Genomic DNA, 21,719 nt, shown 5'->3' with positions numbered 1-21,719 from the left:
CCCCATGTAGACTGCAATAGAGCCCCCATGTTTCACAGATTCTCTGTCGCGCCTGCCAAGGTAGACAGCCAAAGCAAAGGCCCCGGATCGGCTCGGGCCCGCAGCAAGAAAAACAACAATATTAGCGACGCAGACTGCAATTCCAATCCCGAATACACACTTCATCCCTTGGCCAAGCGACAAAAGGCCACCAAAGCATGTGACCGCTGCCGCCTGCTCCGCATCAAGTGCGATGAACAGAAGCCCTGCACACAGTGCGTCGGCATCAAGGCAGAGTGCGTCGTGTCGTACGCCCCTCTACGCTCTTCTCGGGCCGACAACAGCGGCCCTGACCGCGCGGGATCCGAGTCATTGACAGTACTCCCTCTAAGGTTGCCATCACCCTCGCCTGCTGACGCTGTATGTCGCGATGACGGGGACAGCATCAGTAGCTCCGCCGCCAACACTAGTCCGATCAACCCAACTGTCCCTCCCTCTCGTATGAACATGGACAAGGGGACAAGAACCCCTCAAGATACTGTTGACAAAGAAAGCTTCAATCTTGCTCATGTCCAAGGCTTCTTTGCCAGCGCGAATGGCGCAGCCTCCTCACATAACTCTGCCCTTGGAGGGTACCTGTTCCCCCAGCTCCCGCATCCCACCGTTCCCTCGGGGGAACGCCTTCTAGCGTTGAACGTGCTTCACAAAAGCCAGCGGAGCTACTATCTTCGTCTCTTCTGGGAAGCTCGCCACCCGCTTCTGCCGATCATGAGCAAGACAGGATTCGCCGAGCTCGACGCCCTGCCCCCACCGACCGTGTATGATAAGTATTCGGCAAGCAGCGCTCTGGTCGATTCCATAATCGCTTTGGGCATACAGCATAGTAATGCCACTGGGCTTGCCGAGCGGGTATTGGGCCTCCAGCAGCGACCCTCCCAGCAGTACTACGACACAACCCTATCATCAGAAGCCAGCTGGCCCGGCTTTGAATACTTCCATCGCTGTCGTGAGTGCATGAGGATCAACACAGAGGGGAGCTTGGAGGCCCTACGATGTCACATTCTCATGGTTCTCTACCTTGTGAAGGGCAATGCGTTCCGCGACGCATACAACCTGCTCGGCATTACTGTCCGCAAGGCCTATATCGCCAAACTCCATCGACCGCAATTGAGTCATCTTCCCGAGGCCGGAAAAACTGCTCGAATACAGCTGTGGTGGATGATCTTCTCCCTAGATCTCGAGTGCTCGCTGCAGCTCGACATGCCCTCCGCCAGCCAAAAGAGTCTCGTCAAATGCCCCTTTCCTACCGAGGATGCTCTCGCCCGCTACGTTTCATCCCCACGCGAGGACGGCATGAACGCTTACGCTTACTCGACCCATCTGGTTAACCTCGCCGTCGTTGTGACTGACATTGGCACACGCGTCTCGACGGCGGACCTCGACGACGGCAGCAATAGCCCGGCCACTCTCGAACATCATTCCCTTAATCTCTCCTCCGCTCTCCAAAGCCTCGAGGTCTGGCGCGATCGGCTACCTCCAGAACTCTTCCTGAGCCAGTGTGGGAATGGCTCTGGCAACAGTGAGATGCTCGACTTTGATCGCGCCTTGACTCTGCCCAACTGGCTACAGCGGCAAGCGGTGCTTTGAGGCTTCACTATCACAGCGCATACACGCTGATCCAGCGTCCCTTCATCCATCTCCGCTACGCCCACTCTAGGGACACTAGCAGCATTATCACACCAGCTGACGCCCAGCAGCCATACGTGGAGATGCACATTGCTAGTGCTCTCCAGCATGCAACCATTATCATCGGTACAGTCTTCACCATCTGCTCCATGTCTGACGTTTTTTACGGCTGGTCAGAGGTCATACAGCCGCTCTGGAATGCGACGTTGACAATTGTAGCCTACGTCTCCGCCAACTCGCTCGCCTCCGTGGTGCCACGGGCGCTCGACTCCCTCATGCAAGCCCAGAGAGTCTTCGAACTCTTCTCCCCCACCCATCCGAGCGCACTCTCTGCAAATGGCATTGTCAAGTCACTCGTCGACAGCCTGCAGAGCATTGGGGCACAGGACGCGTCCGCAGTTACCAATGATGATGACCCGATGGGCTGGGACCTGATCGGGTCGTTGCTCGAGGAGCAGCAGACATCCTTGGCTGGCTCCAATACCATACCCTCGTTTAACGATCTCAATGGCAGCGTGTCCTTCCCACCCTTTATGTCTGCGGTGTAAATATTTGTGAATGTATTGAATAAAGAAGGCGGAGAGAAAAGCGGTAAATTAAAATTGGACCAAAGTCATGATCCGTCGATGTCACCCGGGAGCCAACGGTCGGCTTCCCGCTCCAACCAATCGCCTCGTATTCGCCTGAGAAGTGTCTAGGCCTCGCTATCTTTTCCTCGGCATTTATGGCCCCAATTATTTCCTGAACTGCCAATGAACACTGTCAACAACCAAAATAGTGGGGAGTTCTCATGCACAACGGGTTTGAGAGGTTTTAGCACTTCACGTGCAACCCACCTGCCCATGGGGAATTTGAGTCTCGGAGTTAGCAACCCTTCCTTTTCAAGAGTTGCTACGTAGTGATTAATAGTCAGCTATGAGCCAGTGACTACTATGACTTCTGCAGGCGTAAGCGCCTTCCATCCGACCCCGGAAGAAGAACAGGAGCGTGAGCGGATCCGGGATTTGTCGAGGTTTGTGGCGTTTGGACAGTATTCTTGTTCCACTGATCAGCACTGATCATTGCTATGACAGATATTACTGCACAGTAACTGGAGCATTTCCAGCACCTGACACAACGACTTCTGAAGATGAAGAAACGCCCGTAGCACCGACAGGAGATGAACAGCCAACAGGTTGTGAGCTAGCCAAGGACATTGCACTCAACGCACTTGCCCAGCTCGGCGTCCTCCGCTTTAATGCCAATCGCTGCTTTGTTTCCATAATTGACGGCGAAACCCAGCATATCATTGCCGAGACGACAAAATCAGTGTCGCTACGAGATAAAAACCGACACAAGTCGGGAGATGGTATCTATCTCGGAGCACGGTCGCTGGATTTAATCTGGGGCGTATGTCCCCACACCGTCAGCTTGTTCACAGGCCGCGCGACCAACGACATTGATACTAGCAATATAACCGCCAATCGAACGCGCTATATTATCCGGGATTTCACGCTGGAGGATTGTTTCAAGGATCGGCCTTATGTTCGAGAGTGGCCGCACATGCGCTTCTACGCAGAGGTACCTCTATTCAGCGCATCTGGATATGTTTTGGGATCTTATTGCATCGTCGACGACAAACCATGGACGGATTTCGGAGACGATGAGGTCAATGACCTCCAAGAGGTGGCGGATGCGATCGGACTGCATCTGGAGAACGTGCGAATGAGCCAGGCCCATATTCGGACAGAAAAATTGGTCAAGGGCTTGACGGATTTTGTTAAAGACCATGCAGACTTCGATCCTAAAGAGGCCTCTAATCATGGCCGTCTTCAGTCTAGTGTCAGTGCAGCAAATCTCTTACCACATGAAATTGCTGCCACTACTGCAGACCCCGACGATTCCGACACCACCCCGGTTCTTGATGTCCCATTGGGTCACGTTGTTCAATGTGTTTCTCCCAAATCCGGACAATCATCCTCTTCGACCGTCGCGGGGGAAGAATCTGTGTTCTTTTTACAGGACCGATGCTCCACGACCGAACCTTCGTCTCTCGACTCGGGTTTCTCAGATCGACCAGTGGTGATGAGCCCCGGCGAAGAAAAGTCGATGGGCGAAGTGTTGAAGTCAGGAGACACCGATGCGGCTCAGGGTATTGACCAGGGCTTGTCGCAGTTATCATTAACCGAGAGCACGCCCATATACGAACGCATTGCATCTATCTACTCGCGTGCAAGTGCGTTGCTTCGGGATTCCATGGATCTGGACGGAGTTGCCTTTCTCGATGCCTGTCCAACTGATTTTGCCTTGTGAGTATGTCAGTCTTGCTATCCAGTTGTATTTAATAACATTTCTTCTGTCAGTGTACCAGAAGAACCGGAGATTTGGGAGCCATTGGCAGCTACAGAACCTGGGTTCCCGGCTGCTCCACTGCCTATTACTCTCGGGTTAGCTCGTGCAGTGTCGCATGAATATGACCTTCCATGCGATACTTTAAGTTGTGCGCTAAAGTTGTCAGCTAAAGACAACGCTGGGCCAAATAATCAATCTCCCAGTATACCGCAGGGATTGCTTCATCACATGCTCAAGTCTTTCCCTCAAGGTCAGATTCTGAGTCTAGATGGGTTCGTTGACGAGGATGATGGCCTCTCAAATCATACGACCGGCGCCTTTGACTCTAGGCCTGATCCCAACACCCAAACTTGTGCAAAACATCTTGCGCGGTGTCTTCCTGGTGCTAAATCCGCCTTGTTCCTTCCTTTATGGGATTGGAATAAGTCTCGTTGGCTTTCTGGGGTGTTGGTATGGACGACAAGCAGTTTCCGGGCGCTCGGGCTAGAGGAGTTACATTATTTCAAGGTTTTTGGTGATTCTTTAATTTCTGAAGTCTCTCGAATTCATTGGGCAACTACCGAGAGATCAAAATTCGATTTCATATCCTCCGTCAGCCACGAGCTTCGCTCACCATTGCACGGAATACTGGCGAGCGCTGAATTATTACATGCCAGCTCTCTTGGCCCATCACAAGAGGAAATGGTGACGATGATTGAAAAGTCCGGATTGACTTTGCTGGATACAACGAATCACATGTGAGCCCGTCCAAATAGACCTTCCTGGAGCTAAAATTGTGCTAATACGTTGTAGGTTGGAATTCTGCAAGGTCAACAACTTGAGACATACGGACAAGCTGAATGAAATGATCTCGGAAAATGATACAGCCAATCTTGTTTCCAATTTTGACATCAGTCATTTGGTCGAAGAGGTTGCAGACATATTGTACACCGGCCAGCGAGCACCTGAGCAGGTGAGCCAGCTCGCTAAAAGGATGTCGTCCAGCAACGAAGCAGGCGATTCAATCACCAAGGATTTCAGGACACAAAATCAAATGTCCGTTGTCATACGAATCGATCAAACAGACACTTGGACGATTCGGTCTCTGACAGGTGCCTGGAGAAGAATCGTGATGAACCTTCTCGGCAATGCGATGAAGTGGACTACAGCCGGCTTCATCGAAATAGCGTTATCAAAGGCCAGAGACCGATCGAACTCCCAGTCGCCCCTGGTTCACCTCTCCATTACTGATACCGGCCGTGGCATCGCGCCCGATTTCATCAAACACAAGCTGTTCGCCCCATTTGCTCAAGAAGACCCGCTGTCTGAAGGCGTCGGACTGGGCCTGAGCACGGTACAGCAATTAGTGATGTCGCTGGGTGGGCATGTTAATGTGAGGAGCGAGATAGGCATAGGGACTCAGGCTGATGTCTATATTCCGGTTCAATATTTACCGGCTAGTGTTGGTCCAGAGGATAGCCAGGCCCCGACCACTACTCAGCCAGGAACCACCCCAATGCATGCATGTCTGGTAGGCTTCAATGGCTATCCTGACCTCACAGAGGCACCCACTGGGATTCTTACTGTCGAAGGCAAACGAAATCTTTCCATTCAGAGTGCACTCGCAAACATCTTCATGACGAAGATGAAGTGGAATATCTCTCTGGCTGCCTCCATCGAGAAGGCTCGAGGCCAGGTCATTGTCATAGAGGAAGAACTCCTCAGGCGAACTATGGACGAAAATGATCAACTTGTTTCCGAAATGGCGGCTCAGAATGGCTTTGACTTCTTCATCGTGCTGAGCGGCAATGTCCCGATTATACTGGACAGCCTCTCTGTCAACATCATTCGCGTTGCCCAACCGTAGGCTACACTTTATGAACATTTTCAGTACGAACGCTAATCTCCTTTGCAGATTCGGACCCCAGAAAATTTACAAAGCCGTTGAAAAGATCATGAAGTGGCGCGAAATCCAAATACAACCCGAGTCCCCTGTGCCCGGCGCTGATTTCCCGCTCATGCCTCCGCAGACACCAACAGAAAGCAGTTCAGACTCAGGCTCAGATCTCTATGATAGAAGGACATCTGAGTATTCGAATGAAAGAGCAATCTCACCAGGAGGATCAAACAGCTCCACACCCCGACCATCCAGCAAGCAAGCATTGGCCCATGTGCTCATTGTGGATGACAATGAAATTAATGTCAAGGTACTGTCCCACGCTGTTTCCCATGTGTGAGCACCACTTACTCAATGCTAGATCATGGCCACCTTCATGCATAAAATAAACTGCAGTTACGACACAGCCCACAACGGCCTCGTCGCACTGGAGAAATACAAAGCCTCAAATTTTCACTACGACTTCGTCCTGATGGACATATCAATGCCGGTGATGGACGGCCTCGTCTCAACAAGCAAAATTCGCGAATTCGAACGCGAATACAACATGAGACCCTCTTGCATCATGGCTGTAACTGGAGTTTCCTCCGCTGGCTTTCAGCACCAGGCTACTACGGCTGGTATCGATAACTACCTCATCAAGCCTCTCTCCCTTCGCGCGCTCAAATCTCTCATGAACATTGCTTGATACCATCTTTTTGAATTTGGGTTCGGTGGTCTTTATCCCTCATTCTCATTGCACAGCGTGGTGTTATTGGGATTTTATTCGGTCTTTCATGTGTGTATGAATGATTAGACCATGAGAATTGTGTTTTGGCTGTTGATTCTCATACATATATTTCGACGGGATTCTTCTCATGTTGCTTTCGGCCTCAAAGCACCGCGTAAATGTATAACCTAAGTTCGATGAATGTGCGACACGCCAAGGATCCCTGGTCCCCGGCTTTCACAAATACGTTAATCCTTGTACAGTAGTGTTGACGGCAAATCATATGCCGCGGAGATCTCTGCTCCGTCTTGGCCTTTCCAATGTTTACCCCGCATCCCTTGTTACTCATGCAGGTTCCGTATGTTGTACATCATTGAGAAAGGCTCAAACCGAACTACACACCTGCCACTTCAACGGCAGATCTATGAAATCGCATGTATGGAGGAAAGCAGATCCATCAAGTGGAGTAGAAACGTATTCTAGCGAGGATCCCCCCGAATCTCACGATGTTGTCTCATTTAGTATATTAGGATTTATTAATTCAAATACGTTCTAAGAGTGAAAAGCTGCTTCCATGTAGCTAAAGTCGAGGATATCTGGAGCCTATCGCATTGTTGCATTGGGGCTGGGGTGTTGAGGTCCCATCATTGTATGTCGCATTGGAGGAGTTGAAGACCAATCAATTTGAGTTGCAAGGGCTTGTGAGTCGCTCGGGCTTTGTGTCGTGATTGGAATGCTCTCTCGCTCAGTCGCGATCGATCTTCTCTAGAATGAGCAACACTGCCTTGTCGCCATGTCCCTTTACATAGTCTATGAGTTCCTCCGTGACAACCTTCACCACGCCCTCCGCCACCAACTTCTCGACCTCGGCTTGGAACCCTCCAGACACCCAGATCTCTTGCAGAATCGTCGAGACAAAAACACCATTGTTTTTTGTAACTCGCACAAGTTCTCGCAAAGCGGGGTCTGGCCCGACATGTCCAAGAGTGAAAGTTCCCACACAGGACACGAGATCGTATGTTCCATCCGTCTTGTCAATCGGCCGGTTCATGTCTGCCACTGTGAGATCTCGATAAATGCCGGTTTTCCTTGCGACAGAGAGCATAGCGGGAGATAGATCGATGCCATCGATTGCTTTGGCCTTGGCCATTGAAAGAGCCACTCCCACCAGCCCGGTCCCACAACCGGCATCTAGTATCACGCTGTTTGTGGCGCCGTTTGAGAGGCCGTACTCGATGGCGGCTTGAGCGACAAGCACGGGAGCAACGTAGTTTTGGGCACTGTCTCCAACTTCATCGTCGTATGAGGCTGCCCATTTCTCGTATAGAGCCATGCAATCTTCAGTGCTGCCGCTGGCGCGGGCTTGACTAAGGTATAGTTCTCTAGACGAGCTTGAGGCCTTGGCCTGGATTGGAATTGGGGCCAACATTGTGGGGAATCGAGGTTGATTGGGGAAGAAGGGGTGTTGTTAAATGGTCTAGGAGATTTGGAATACTGCGTGTGCCTGTGGAGAGTTGTAGGTGATTTCTGGCCTAAGAGGTTAGAATCGAGTGAATAGCCTATTTACAATGCGCTGACGCCCTTCTTATAGGATTTGCAGCAGGGTATTGCGGATATAGCTTGCACATAGCCCCGGGTTAATGGCGTGATGCGGGGTTGATATTAACGAACCGACCCCCAAAAGAGTGAAGTTTCGTCGATCAATGATGTCGGTGCAATATAGTTTCAGGCGCGCTGAGTCTGGGCCTGGGCGTGATGCATGTTCTTGCACTAAGTATGTACCCCTCCAGGCTGTTGCCTGGATGCCGAGGAGATGAAAACACCAGTATTTTGTTCAATTAATCCCGCAGACTGAAGATACAAAATCAACATTAAAGCAGTGGTCATCGCGGCCCACTTGAGCCTCTGCTTTAAGTCGTGCGGAAAGAGCCGGAGGATCAATTGAGTGAATTATATGTCTCACGGACCCTCTTTTCTCTCTGGAACATAGTTTCCCGGTAATCAGCCGATGCCAAGGCGGTTTGTCCTTGGCCAATCACCAGATCTGGTCGGAACATGCAACCTGTTCTCATTCAGATATCCCTCATCAATCAAGATTAGATTGACGTAGAGGGGCCCCACTGGGATACCCACTAGAATGACGATCTATTTCCTAGATAGGGTTGGTTCCATTCTAACTTTCATCTATCCCAAGGCCGAGTAATGGGGTAGCCATAGAGTGATCAACCTCATTATCTTGTCTGTGCTCTCTGCGTGTACCGATGCATCGTTGACAAGTGGTGATTGGATGTTTTGTTTTCCAGTTCATTCCGAGGGCAGCATTGCATCCCACTCAATCCAATAGCAGTGTAGTCTCAGATGCGAAGTAAGAGTGAGAATAATAATTTGCCGCGGTAGCCAGCAGAGATGCACTGATGATGAATGATGATTCTACACCGTCGGGCTCCGTAGGCCCTTTTTGTCCATGTGCAGATCACGTGTATTTATGCATCTTTTCCCTTATGGCCTTGATTTTAAGGCTAGATGGTACCTTCCATTTGCTCCCGACGAAAGTCTGGATAGAGGTGATAGACATACCTTGTAAAATATAAGTCTACGATATTGTGTTCTTGGCCGAATACCGCAACCAGTGAGCACAAAGCAGCGAGTACTTGGTTTCGTCCCAGCAAGGAGAGTGCAAGCTAATATTTCTCTATTCTACTGGAGGTAGGACTTGTCGGAAAGTTGCACTGGCTTCTGGTTTGTAGAAAACTGAAACGTAAGTACAAGTCAACTTGATCTGCAATTCTTTGAAACTAAAATGTAGTTCTCTTTGCTTGAACAATGCTCTTTCCGGGGATAGGTATTGGCTGCGTACAATAGGGACGGGATGTACAGCCATAGTTGTCTGCTAATATCTCCAGGGCCACGATTCCACTGCCCCTACCGGGGTTGAAGTCGATAAATTCAGTTTGCGAAACTGTCGCCATCTCTCCTTGCTAATCCTTGCTAATCCTCAAGATCTTCGACGTCAGGGAAACAATCTGCACTTTTCTGGGTTCCCATCTGCATTTTCGAAATTATTTACTGAAAGAGGATACGAAAATGGCCATTGTGGTGAGCGAGATGGCTAATTGTTCGACACACGAGACATGGCAGCAGCAAATTTAAGTCATTTCAAATTCGTCACGTATATTCGCTGTAGCAAAGGTATAATTTGACATATCGGAGTGTGCTCTCGAACTCGTTTGTCGCACTAACGAGATCTTAGGTCGAGTCGTGGAGATCAAGTCCTCGTTTTCGTCGATGGCTGATGGCAGAATAAAAAAAAGACATGAGAAAGATGGTTAGAACACCCCTAAAGAAGATATCAGAGATGAGACCAATGATAGGACAACCAAGCGACCCTACCTTCAAATGCTGCCAAATCAAAAATACGAATTCGATGGCATTAAACGAATCAATGGCCTGGAGACATGCCATTCCTGCGATGCTCGGCATACACTTATGTAGTACCTAGCGACCAGGCGGCGTCTTACTGGCAACATATTTGAGAAACTTGAGGGTTTAATTGAGAAAGATCATTTGTGGGGAGACTATATGTAGGGTCAACGACGAATATATCAACTACCCGATTAGATGTGACTGCCTGAGTTCCTGAGGCCTGCCTCTTCCTGTCCAGACCTGTTTCTTTGCTAGATACCCTTCTCTCTTCTACACTCACCTATCAGATAAATTTTCCCCCGTGGCTTCGCCATAGTACATTCACCATTTCTCTTTATCTATCTTACTTCTTGAGACACATATGACAGCGACTAAGAAACCAGCAACATGAACAACGACCCATTTCACCACTTTTTGCAGCTGCCTCTGGAACTGCGCCGTCTCATATGGGTGCACTGCCTACCGTATCGAATAGTTGAAAAAGACTTCCCTGACTGCTTTTTTGACGGCTACGAGACTCAGGCCTGCTTCTCCGAGCGCACAACAAAGAAAAATGTTCAGCCACCGACTACCGCATTCGTCAACAGCGAGTCTCGGCAGGTCGCGCTGGAACATGGACGGTGATTGGAGTCTGTTGATGAATATTGTATGAAGTCACTATGGGTGCAGCCGCGTCAGGATGTGCTGCATTATAACTGGTCACGAGTGTTCTATGCTGTCCAGGGAGGTGATAACAACATCCTGAGTTCTGCCAACGAGTTCCTGAAGCAGGCAAAGGATCTCGGCATGCGGCCTTCTGTCGTGGCGGAACTTATTCACGGTTTTAGCATGAAGGCGGTGTTGGATGATGCTTATCCGCCCGAGAGCCCGAGAGAATTTCATTTCAATCCATCCTACATCCCGGTGATTCTGTATCATTACAGACAAGTTGACAACGTGCGTGAAGATCATGATATGCGTGAAGATCATGACATGCGTGAAGATCATGACATGCGTGAAGATCATGACGTGCGTGATATGGTCGAGATCCTACCTTGGACGAAAGATCAAAACAGCTGGCTAGACATAGCTATGGCAGGCGTTTCTCTACATATAGCTGAGGAAGCGGCTCTGCAGTCTGGCTTGTTCGGTTTGTTAGGCGTTGCGCCTGTTCAGATGGTTGATATTAACAATAAGGCTCAGATAAGGGAATTTGAAGCATTATACAGAGACCACGCATTACAAGAGAAACCGTTAGTGCAAAGGCTCTTCGAAGTACTTTGAAGTTCTCGATTTCTAATGGCCGTGGAAGTATGGAAAAGGGAAGCTGAACTTGGGACGAACCCGGGCTCGGCTTGGCTACCTCACCTGTCAGAGCAGAAATGCATCAGTATGTCTGACTATTCGCCTAATGAGCAGCATCCGTGGGTGATGCATGCTAGGAAGATCGCGCCCAAGCTACGACTGCGGATCATGGTCCAATATTGTATCAATGGGTGTCGCATAAAAGAGTGAACTTCCAAGGACTTCGGGGTTCCATATATAGTAATCACATGCTAATGAAGACTTTTTATCTACATAAGACAAATTCCAAGATTCATTTTTACCCGCCTCAGCAAGGTGGTCATCTACACCCTACCCTTGTGTCTTGAAAATAGCTTCGGTATGGCTTAAGGACACTTTAGTTTGGAGGTATTTTCCTTGAAGAGAAATTCCATCGCCGCCTTCTCCATTTTATCAAACCCTACTTTGGCGCTGTTTCTCTCCCTCCGATCAAAGCGCCGAGCATCCGCATGGATCTTGAACTATGTATATTGACTTTTCCATATGTAAATACCTCTTGATCATCCTTACTTATCCTTTCTATCACTACTTTTTCATGCAATCAAAAAGAAACAAAAACATACAACAGTGAGGATTCGCTGGTGGTCACCCACCCAACTACTAACTCACCGGCGTGTGGCTTAAGTACGGCTGAGCGGACGGGAAGCCCTGTTTTCCACACCCTATGGTCGTATGTATCATGTTATGTTTGACAGAGAATTATAATCTGATTAGTGTCACATAGACGAGAAGTGGTCAGAAAGGTAGTATGCCATAAACGGGGTCGGCGGAAAGTGGATAGTTTCTGGTTTCTCGGCTAATGCACAGGGGTAGAGAAACATGATACATATACGCTGCAATAACGGTGAAGAGTTACTCCGAGCATACTCCCTGGGATATTGCCAATTTGTGTATGAGCTCCTCTCTCCAGCCCCAGCCAAGAGCAAACGCAGTTCCAGGACCAAATGAAGAAATCGTTGCCACCAGCGAACCGATAGCTTTCCACCAGGAGACGGAACCCCCGGATTGCTTGATCTCTCGGAATCTCAATGCAAGCCAGAAAAACCCACTACCCATCGAGAGGACCTGATCATACTGCAAGAACCGTGCAATGCCTTCCTGGAAAGATGTCACGGGGAGATGATGGCTGCTAAAACCAGGCCAAAAGATACTAAGCAGCGATGCATCTGCAGGTGCTGAGCATCTCGCATAGATGAATGTAAGCGCAGAGATCAAAGCAAACCCGCCATAGGCGATCCGAGTGCTAGTCATGCTGTTTTGACTTTTTTCTTCTGGGGATGCTTTAGTTGAGGGCAATAGCCGTTTTCCAAGTAGGGCAAATGGCAGCTGGATTAACGGAACGGTGATGGGGAAGATTTGCCACATTGCATTCCACCAGCGCCGGCTGTCCAGCGTAGGGGCCGTGAAGCTGGCAAAAGTGGGAAAATAGTGACCAATTAACATGGCAGCTAGAAGGGATATCGACCCTGTCGGTTCGACTTCACGCATGTTCTTGGGTAGCAATTTAGACAGAGGTGTGCGAACATACTCCAGCAGATAATAGATAGGCGCCAATAGACCGATTCCTTTTAGTTGGAAAACTGAACAGATACTAATTGGGCTTCAAAAGCGAAGCGCATTGTTAGTATAGCCATTTTAACAATGGTAGCGTTAGGACTAGAAGTCACTTACATTGCCACTTCCGACCAGCCGTTCGCTTTGCGATAGCTTTCTAATAGCCAAATACCATAAACCGCACCTAAATCGGCGAGGAAAGAAATCATCTGGGCTCGAGATTGTAGATCGGATCCACTAATCGACGGAAGGAAGCATGTAATCATCGGTCGTAGGAGATTATCCAGGAACGGGATGTGGTAGACAGCTTTCCTTATATCAAGGACCTCCCCGTTGGTAGAACGCCATGTTCCTTGAATGAAATATGGAATCATCAATTGTCGGACCTTGGTGAGTATGGCTCCCATTGTAGCGCTTGCGACAGCGAAGCAACCCAAGAAAGGCATGCCCCAAAGGACTCGCTCCCATATGGTCTCTGTGGCTTCTGATGCAGGCTTCTCGGTTTTGTACGGAATCGAGCACCATAATGCTTTGACAGTCTCGGGAGCACATTCAAGCTTTGGTGATGCAACAAGAGTTGCAGATGTTTTCTCGATCATCTTTGTCTTCATGTATGGAATCAGATAAATCATCAATCTGTACTTCGGGGATGCAATGGCCTCAAGCCTGGTGAGGTTGAATGCCTCGCGACATATTTTATCAACCCGGTCTCGGCGACTGGCTTGCCAGGCTTGCGTACAGCGGTTGATATCTTCGGTTTGATAAGGAGAGGAACGTTGAAGCAACCTAGCAAGGTGGTTTGCTAGTGTCGCAGATGATTCGATAGCGCTGTTACCACCCTGCCCAATATTCGGGGTCATCTAAGTCGAATAAAAATTAGAATAAGATGTGCTTGATTTCCATAGTGGTCGCACCTTGTGAATTGAGTCTCCAATACAAGCAAATCGGTCAATGCACCAATGATTGAAGTTTGCTTCCTCTAATGCCACAAAGGTTCGAATGGTGCTGCGTTTGTACAATTCAGAAAAAGGGACTGAGTCAGTGACTGGCCTATGCAAGTATGGAGCAACGCGTTCGTCAATATCAGCCTTATTGAAACGAGGAATGTCGGAGCCGTAGTAGGTGCGGTCCATTTTGTTGTAGAGGAACCAGTAAGACTTGTTGCCCTTTCCCGCAATCGTGAGGAATGACCAATCCTTGCCGAACGTTCGGTGAATATCCTTTGGATCCAGTCCGGGGGTTGCCGTCGACATTCCAAACACGCAGTTGTACTCTGCGCTCATAGCTAGCAAACGACATCAGCGTCATGATTCCCATTTTCAGAAATGAAAATACTCACTAGAGCGCTCTTTCTGGACTTCACTCTTGAGTCCTTGACTTTCCATGTAATCCCACATCGATTGTCTCACCACACTTCTGACACCATCGGCACCAACAACCATATCTCCCTCATACGAGGATCCATCCGCACAATGAACAATGACATGGCTTGGGTAATGGTCGACACGGATAACCTTCTTGTTAGGTACTACATCATCTTGCCGATCCCCAAGATGTTTCAACAGTATTTTCAAGAGCGTTCGGCGGGGCAAGAATGCAATGGGGTAGCCGTGCCTGAGTTGTGTTAGCCACGTCTATGATCGGCCAAATGGGTCGCAACGCTCTGCAAACTCTTACCGTTTATTGAGCTCGTCAGGAGAGTTCGACTTCAGCATAAGACTTCCATCAGCAGCCCAAAAATATGCGTCCTCGATGGATACAACTTCCGCTTGAACGTCATCGTACACACCGAGCTGATCAAGGATACGCCCACCATTGGCAAGGAGACCAAGTGATGCTCCAACCTCTGGAGCGACTTCAGGGCTAGCCTCTAGCACAACGAAATCAATGTTGTTTTTGAGTAGGCAATGAGCTAGAGTGAGACCGGCTACAGACCCACCCACGATTATGACTCGGAATTTTGGGTTTGGCTGCATGGTGTCTGAGAGATCTGAACTGGTGTTGGTAGGGATAGCGTGAATAATGAACTACCATAGTGCCGTCCGGGGAGAAGAACACCTTTATAGTTCGGTGAAGTTCATTCGAACCCATACCCTGTCGCAAGTGTTTGCATATTTTCTTTTATGAAAGATTCCCTATAGTTATGCAACTAGCTTCTTCACTGGCTATCACGAAGACAGTGTGGGTCTCCCCCTTTCTTCAGGTCCGAGAAAACCGAGTAATCCGGGTTTCCATCATCAGAAACCCGAAAACACCCAACGCCCGCAGAACGGGATTCTAGTATCCCAACTTGACGATATTTCTTCAATATGGAACCGAGTCAGGCCCTTCCTCAGGGTGACCGAAAAAGACGGAACCAAAAGCCACGAGTCTTGTTCTCCTGCAAACCGTGCAGAGATAAAAAGTACGTTGAGCACAACATGGATAAATCAATCCCACGTTTTGTTTATATATGTCGATGTTGCTAGAGATTAATAGTTGTTTAGACTGAAATGCAATCGGAAATCGCCTTGTCAAAACTGCCTGAAACGAAATCAGGACGCATCTTGTCGGTACATGACGGAAAGTCCACCTCGTGACAAGTCCCAAACGCTTCCAAATCGCCTGGCACATGTCGAACGGAGACTTCTATACTTGGAAACTGCTTTTCAGAAGCAGAATGCTCTACATGCCGACAATAATTTCTCTTCTACCAATCCCGATAACAGCCATCAGGTGGCCTATCTAAATAATCTTATACCCCAGCACGTTTCGGACACACAACAAAGCTCCCACAGTTTAACCTCCGAACCTACGGCCATTCGTTTTATCAACCCGAGCCATTGGCGAGTAATCATGAACAATGCAGTATGTGACATTCTTTGTAAATTTCGACCTATTCAACGGTCCTAATCTCGACAGACAAGAGAGCTTGGAAAGAGTAATTACGATTCATCCGTTGAAGAGCGCACTATTGACGTAGAGCCGAGGTCTACTACACCAATCCTGTTAGGATTTGTCAAAGACACAGGGATCAATGACCTTCTTGCAGCATTACCACCTCGTAAGGATGCTGACGCACTAGTATCGTGTTGTTTCGACTCTGGTGGACCAGCATTGAGTATGAAAGCATTTGGTTTTTCCTTTGAGATCTTAACTTCTCCGAACTAATCTGTATTTTAGTCTACATTCATGGTCCTACATTCAAAGCCGAGGTATGCCTGCCTGCTCTGTTTTATCAGCTTGAAAGTTTCTGACAACCGCATCAAGTACGAGGAATTCTGGGAACGCCCCTCAACAGCCTCTCTAGCATGGCTTGCGTTGCTGTTCGCCATCTTTTCTTGTGGTACTTTCATCCAACATAGCCTAATTCCGGGTACAGCTGAGACGGTATTACCCCAAATATTTGACTTTTACCGGACAAAATGCGCAATAGCTTTGACCCACTCAAACTATACCATTCCTGGTCGCTACAAAGTGGAAGCTGCCGTGATGTATCTGGGCGTCGAATACCTACAGAGCGATGGTTTGAAGACAGGCACTTCTGTCTTGATTGGTCTTATCTCCCGTGTGGCGATTATGATGGGGTACCATCGAGATCCGGATGTATACCCGGAGCTTTCAGTTTTCGAGCGTGAGATGAGACGCAGGACTTGGCTTGTGTTGGTGGTTTTAGACCACCTCATTGCCTCGCAAACAGGGCTCCTTCCAGTCATCCAGAGAGGATCGGGTACTGCCACATCTCCACGTAACCTTCTGGACGATGATCTAGGGCCCTCGGTCACTATTCTCCGCCCCGCACGCCCTAACACCGAAACTGCCGATATCTCATTCATGGTTGCAATGGAGCAAATTCTCTCCATGGCTAGTGAAGTCACAGATGCCGCTTCGGATCTGAAAATGACGGTCGAAAAAACGATGGAATTGAATGATCGATTGGAAGCAACATGGAATCAGATCTCTGCTCCCTGGAACATGAGTTCTTTGAATCAAGTGACGGGGGGTGACGAGGCGACAATTCAGCGACTTTCTCTCGGGATGACATATGAGCGCGCTCGTTGTATTCTACATCGTCAGCACTTGGTCTCCCAGAGAGGAGATCGCGACTTCAATGCTCTCCGCCGTGTATGTGTCGATGCTGCGAGACGGATTCTTCAATACCAATCAGAGCTCTTCCAGGGGGTGTTTTCTTTGCCAAGATATCGGTCTCGGGTGTGGTTTGGTATGTCACGTTCCATCTCTGATTGCATGACGGCTGCCATGGTGATTTGTCTCGAGGTGATAAACCAGTCCAAACTTAACCCTACTGCGAGAGGTTCGACTCGGAGAGAGCTCATAGAGTTGCTCAAAACCTCACACGCTACTTGGAAATTCTCGTCAAGACCGTCTCCGGAAACGGCAAAGGCCGCCGAGATAGTAGCAATGATGCTCCATCTTATTGAATCTAACCACAATAATGATGTACATGATTTCCAAGTGCCGACAACAAATCATCTTCCTAACTCCGAGCCACTTCTGTCTTGTCCATTCTACAATGCCCGAAATAACCTCTCTACTTTTGATATGTTTGATTGGGTATTATCTCCTCCAAATCTATTTCAATGCAATCGATCGACTAATTTAATCTAGGCTCTATGGGACCGCGAAATCAAACAGTTGGATGATATCACCCATGGGTGATAAAATGTGTTCTCTTAGAATCAGACTTCCGAAAGCATTTGATTGGGCTCAATATCTAATATTCTGAACCACGACGAGGTATCTTATGACCCTGGGTTGGGTAGATGGACATCTATCACCCTATTGCCCCTTCTCGCCTATATCGCCCACACTTAGCCTAATCCGATTTTTCCCGCCATTTTAAAGTCCAAGGTGCCTTGAGAATTGACCGCGTAGTGTAATGGGCTTAAGTACAGCTGAGCGTGCGGGAAGTCTTGTTTTCCACGCCCTATACTCGTGTGTATCATGTCAAGTGTAAAAGAGGATTGTACAATATAAGAGGCTTGGTCGTAGTAGAGAAGCGGGATGGGGAGAAGTCTACTGAGCAAGAATCCCACAGGACCAACCCGTGTGAGTTGGAGATAATGGTCCTAATTAATAAGGTATTTTGATATTTGAGCATCACCCAGACGGGAAAAAACAGGCGCCGCCCACTTGCCCTGCCGGAAGCTCTCCTGCAGAACGCTAAATTGACCTCATGGCTTCTGTTTCTAAATCGCTCGACTTCAATATAACCTGAGAGCCCTCCGCTAGCGCCTCCCCATCTAGCAGTTTCCTCCCGCCACCAAGACTAGCCCTAGAATCAAACCTCACAATATACACGGCGCAAAGGTCGGATCTTTAATACGTTCCGCTAGCTTAGCCCCAGTTAGTGGCTTTGTCGACGAGAAGGGCAATGCGAGCGACTGATATTAGGCTACCTGATGGCCACGAATACCACTGTCAGGATCTTGACAATTAGATTCTTCCTGGCGTCATCCATCGCCATTGCTCTATTTCAATCTTTTCCATACTACGTATTTATGGGTTCGGTTGTTGTTTTTAAAACAAAAAAAATGAAATGGACGGGCAGCGATTCGAACGCTGGACTTTTCGCATGCAAAGCGAACACTCTACCAACTGAGTTACGCGCCCAATGGATAAAAATATAAGCTTGGTGTTTACCCCATATGATAACTTACTGAAGCCATAAATAGAATGAGAAAGCTTTAGGTTCCGTGGTGAGAAATTCTCCATTCGAGGTGTATGGGGTGGATATATACAAAAGGGATTGATTAGATATATACATAGAGATAAAGGGGGAAGGATCTATTACAGCATGCTAAAAGGATCGGAGTGACGGGCAGAGTCGATTGTGTTGGATTTTGCACGCAATGTCTGCCGACATCCCTTTTTATACGGTGAAATCCACCCGACATTTGGATCAGACCTCATCAGGTTTAGGGACAGTTGTCTCTCTAGACTCGGGGGAAACTAAAAGCACGCGCCTGCGCGTTACAGCCAAAAAGGCGGATCCCGACAAGTCTTGGAGGAATCATCGGTTCGTGATCTCAAGATATATCTGACCCAAGCCGACCGGTCTTCCTGCTACGAAGTCCACCAATCTTCAACCCAGCCATTGTAGCTACCAACAGGCGAGTACATCCATGCAATAACTCTTATGGCGAGAAGATGGACAGACTCCTAACAAAACTTAAGTGCGTGGCTGCTTTTGATGGGTGACTGCCTCGAGAATGCGATATGCTGAAAGCCTCGAGAATGAAATCACTCTGGCACCGACGACAGGCGGCGAGTTCCCTGCAAGCGTAAATATTCCTCGTTTTCTTCAGAGGGAACCCCGCGGTAGGAGCGCGTTTTGCGGGATTTCATCATATAATAGCCGGCCACTAGTCCACCGAGCAGAGTGCAAAGCATGAGAGCCCCGATCAACAGACCTCCAGTGCTTTTAATGAAGCTAATATCGCCCTCCTTTGAAGGGGTTTCCTTTGAATCTTGTTGAATCGCCAGAACAAGCTTTGGATCCTGCGCCGATGGGTTCGTCGAGCCCCGAAATCCTGCAGCCTGCCAATTGTTCGGTATCTCACTGCGGTGAACAGATGACCTCCCCATAAAGTTGCCATTACGGTCAACGGCTTCGGCGATGATATAATCCATGTAACCGTCGACAGTGTAGCTAGTTTCGAAGTCGGTCTTATTTGTGCTTCCAATGAGAACAGACTCGCCGTAGCTGTTGGCCTGGGCATAAAAGTTCCACGTGGCGATATCGGTAGCTCCATTCCAGCTCACGTAGATAACGGTGCTGAGAGTTGTATCGCTAGCACCGTGGACGGAGGCCACGACGTCAGGTGGGGTGAGAGGACGGCCGACAAACTCGGACTTGTACGCACGGTAGGTCGAAAAGCGGTCTGAGGCGAATCGGGCGGTCATCAAGACGTCGCCATTGGCAGCGTGCTCACTTTGGTAGCCATACTCACTCCAACCGACGAAAATATTTTCGTTAGGGAGGGTGTGAGTGTTACCACGTAGCCGGGTGAGCTTGCCGTCTGGTCGGTTGACACGTTTGATCACCCGGGCAGTCATAGCGAGAGTGTCCAGCTCTACATGTAGAACCGATGACACATCTTCATCGTTCGAGTCCTCGTCAGATGCATTATTAAGAAGAGAAATCACGTGGATGTTGTCCTTCGATGAGATGAATTTCGCATCGTGCTGCTTAGAAAAGGTGAAGTCTTGGTCGAAATCACTTGTTTGTCCCCCCAGGCGCCAGAGAATACGTCCATCTCGTCCAACACCATAGATTGTGTTAGTGAATCGCATAGAGATGATGTAATCACCGGCCGGATTCTTATCAACTGCGTTGGCGTGGACATAATCCCATCCAGGTGGGCCCGTCGCGGGCGCATTCGTCGGAAGGAATTTGTTCGACTCATGCATTGCGATGTGATCGAGACCTTCCCATCGCATCAATACTTCATTTGTTGCGATATCATATTCCACAAAACCTCCAGTCACAATCCAGCTCTCCTCTTCGGGACGGCCGAACTCTTCCAATTTGACTGGTAATGCGCCGTACACGCAAGCCACGACGGTTTTTCCGCCGTCTAGGATATTGAACTCATGCATGTTGAAGTCGTGAGTCTCGGGAAATGGCAGCACATCTTTCATGACCTGGTAGTGTTGGTCCATAATAACGCCGCGACCCCTATCCTGGAATTCATTATCCAAATCCCATGCCACGACAAAAGACAAGTGTATGTCGCCGTCCATATTTTGGTTTGCGCGGAAATCAAAAACATTGCGGTTATCGTGGAATTTGGACCCGGCCCAAATAAGCATCTAAATGGAAAGGTTGGTCAACATTACGGCTTTCTCAGATCCCCTGTAGACCACGGGGTAGGAAAGATCACATACACCATCATTGTCATAGATATGAGGACCAACTTGGTACTGCTGATACTTCTGGGTATGCTGCTCCGGATTTATCTGCCCATACGGCGCAACGAACCAGTATCCTGGTGCTAGACGCCCACGGTCGTGATGGGTGACTTCCCATTTCAAAGCTCGTACATCTGGGAGCTGGATAAGACCTGTCAGTTTTTCGTTTGTGGACATGTGTTAACTTGGAATTTACAAACCGTTACAAAGGACATTAAGTCAGCATCATGACGCTGTGCTAGAGCATTATGTAGGAACAATGCTATTAAAGGAATGACAAACAACATGTTGAAGGAGTCGCTAGAATGGCAGAGTATGTATTTCAATGGCCAAATGAATGTATTATTAAAGACAACGAAATGGCGCTCGCGTACAATGCGAGCGCTTCTTGATCCTGAAAGCTCAAATAAAGCAAAAACATGGGATCCAAGTGGTTATTATGGGGAAATTGTTGTAACTGTTGCGCTTCGGTAAGCGAGTGACGATCGAAATGATTGGACTTGGCGTTTTGTCCGGAGAACAGTGTGAAAGATTACGCACCCAAGTGGGACCCGATGGGCCTCTTCGGCCAATGAAAATGCAGTCCAGTGTTGCATGTGGGAAAACTGCCGCTTTTTTGGACCTCCACAACGGCTGGAGCAGTCTGAAACGGAGGTTGATACATTTGATTTTCTCTCACCCTCCGACCGAGGGTTAGGCCTATGCCTGACTTGGCCGACCCCTGGATCCCGATGGCATACACGTACAGTGCTCCACCAGGTTGGTGACGATCTTTTCGGAATAGTCAAACTCACCAGGCGCACCCTCAGCCTCCAAATTCCTAGTGTATTTGGATCCGCTTGTCATACTCGCTGCTAGGAAGGAACATGTTAGGACCGTTGAAATGCACACAGGGTGGTCCGATTATGGAGTCATTAATATCAA

General features: G+C 48.7%; 6 protein-coding genes across 6 annotated transcripts; 3 read left to right on the top strand and 3 right to left on the bottom strand.

The window, feature by feature from the left end:
- Positions 1-27: 27 nt before the first annotated feature.
- On the top strand, positions 28-6,560 carry PEX2_075170 (CheY-like superfamily; the record flags this gene model as incomplete). The annotated part of the gene is made up of 9 exons (XM_016744787.1): positions 28-1,558; positions 1,609-2,209; positions 2,444-2,466; positions 2,611-2,677; positions 2,739-3,953; positions 4,008-4,733; positions 4,789-5,838; positions 5,891-6,208; positions 6,269-6,560. The coding sequence occupies 9 exons, from the start codon at positions 28-30 to the stop codon at positions 6,558-6,560; spliced, it is 5,823 nt and encodes a 1,940-aa protein (XP_016600707.1).
- Positions 6,561-7,326: 766 nt separating this feature from the next.
- On the bottom strand, positions 7,327-8,010 carry PEX2_075160 (class I SAM-dependent DNA methyltransferase; the record flags this gene model as incomplete). The annotated part of the gene is made up of 1 exon (XM_016744786.1): positions 7,327-8,010. One exon carries the CDS (start codon positions 8,008-8,010, stop codon positions 7,327-7,329), a length of 684 nt encoding a protein of 227 aa, XP_016600706.1.
- Positions 8,011-10,557: 2,547 nt separating this feature from the next.
- PEX2_075150 (uncharacterized protein) lies at positions 10,558-11,267 on the top strand (the record flags this gene model as incomplete). The annotated part of the gene is made up of 2 exons (XM_016744785.1): positions 10,558-10,650; positions 10,728-11,267. 2 exons carry the CDS (start codon positions 10,558-10,560, stop codon positions 11,265-11,267), a joined length of 633 nt encoding a protein of 210 aa, XP_016600705.1.
- Positions 11,268-12,179: 912 nt separating this feature from the next.
- Positions 12,180-14,857, bottom strand: PEX2_075140 (FAD-dependent oxidoreductase; the record flags this gene model as incomplete). Its single annotated transcript, XM_016744784.1, has 5 exons — positions 12,180-12,927; positions 12,999-13,741; positions 13,796-14,166; positions 14,221-14,495; positions 14,559-14,857. 5 exons carry the CDS (start codon positions 14,855-14,857, stop codon positions 12,180-12,182), a joined length of 2,436 nt encoding a protein of 811 aa, XP_016600704.1.
- Positions 14,858-15,437: 580 nt separating this feature from the next.
- PEX2_075130 (fungal specific transcription factor domain-containing protein) lies at positions 15,438-17,540 on the top strand (the record flags this gene model as incomplete). Its single annotated transcript, XM_016744783.1, has 5 exons — positions 15,438-15,728; positions 15,783-15,981; positions 16,044-16,075; positions 16,131-16,985; positions 17,490-17,540. The coding sequence occupies 5 exons, from the start codon at positions 15,438-15,440 to the stop codon at positions 17,538-17,540; spliced, it is 1,428 nt and encodes a 475-aa protein (XP_016600703.1).
- A 1,584-nt stretch (positions 17,541-19,124) lies between these two features.
- Positions 19,125-20,972, bottom strand: PEX2_075120 (uncharacterized protein; the record flags this gene model as incomplete). Its single annotated transcript, XM_016744782.1, has 2 exons — positions 19,125-20,696; positions 20,772-20,972. 2 exons carry the CDS (start codon positions 20,970-20,972, stop codon positions 19,125-19,127), a joined length of 1,773 nt encoding a protein of 590 aa, XP_016600702.1.
- Between the last annotated feature and the right edge of the window lie 747 nt (positions 20,973-21,719).

This window comes from Penicillium expansum (genome assembly GCF_000769745.1).
Source record: "Penicillium expansum strain MD-8 chromosome Unknown contig258, whole genome shotgun sequence".
Taxonomy (NCBI): domain Eukaryota; kingdom Fungi; phylum Ascomycota; class Eurotiomycetes; order Eurotiales; family Aspergillaceae; genus Penicillium; species Penicillium expansum.
Note: the sequence above shows the minus strand (reverse complement) of the source record. Positions and strands in the feature narration are given on the sequence as shown.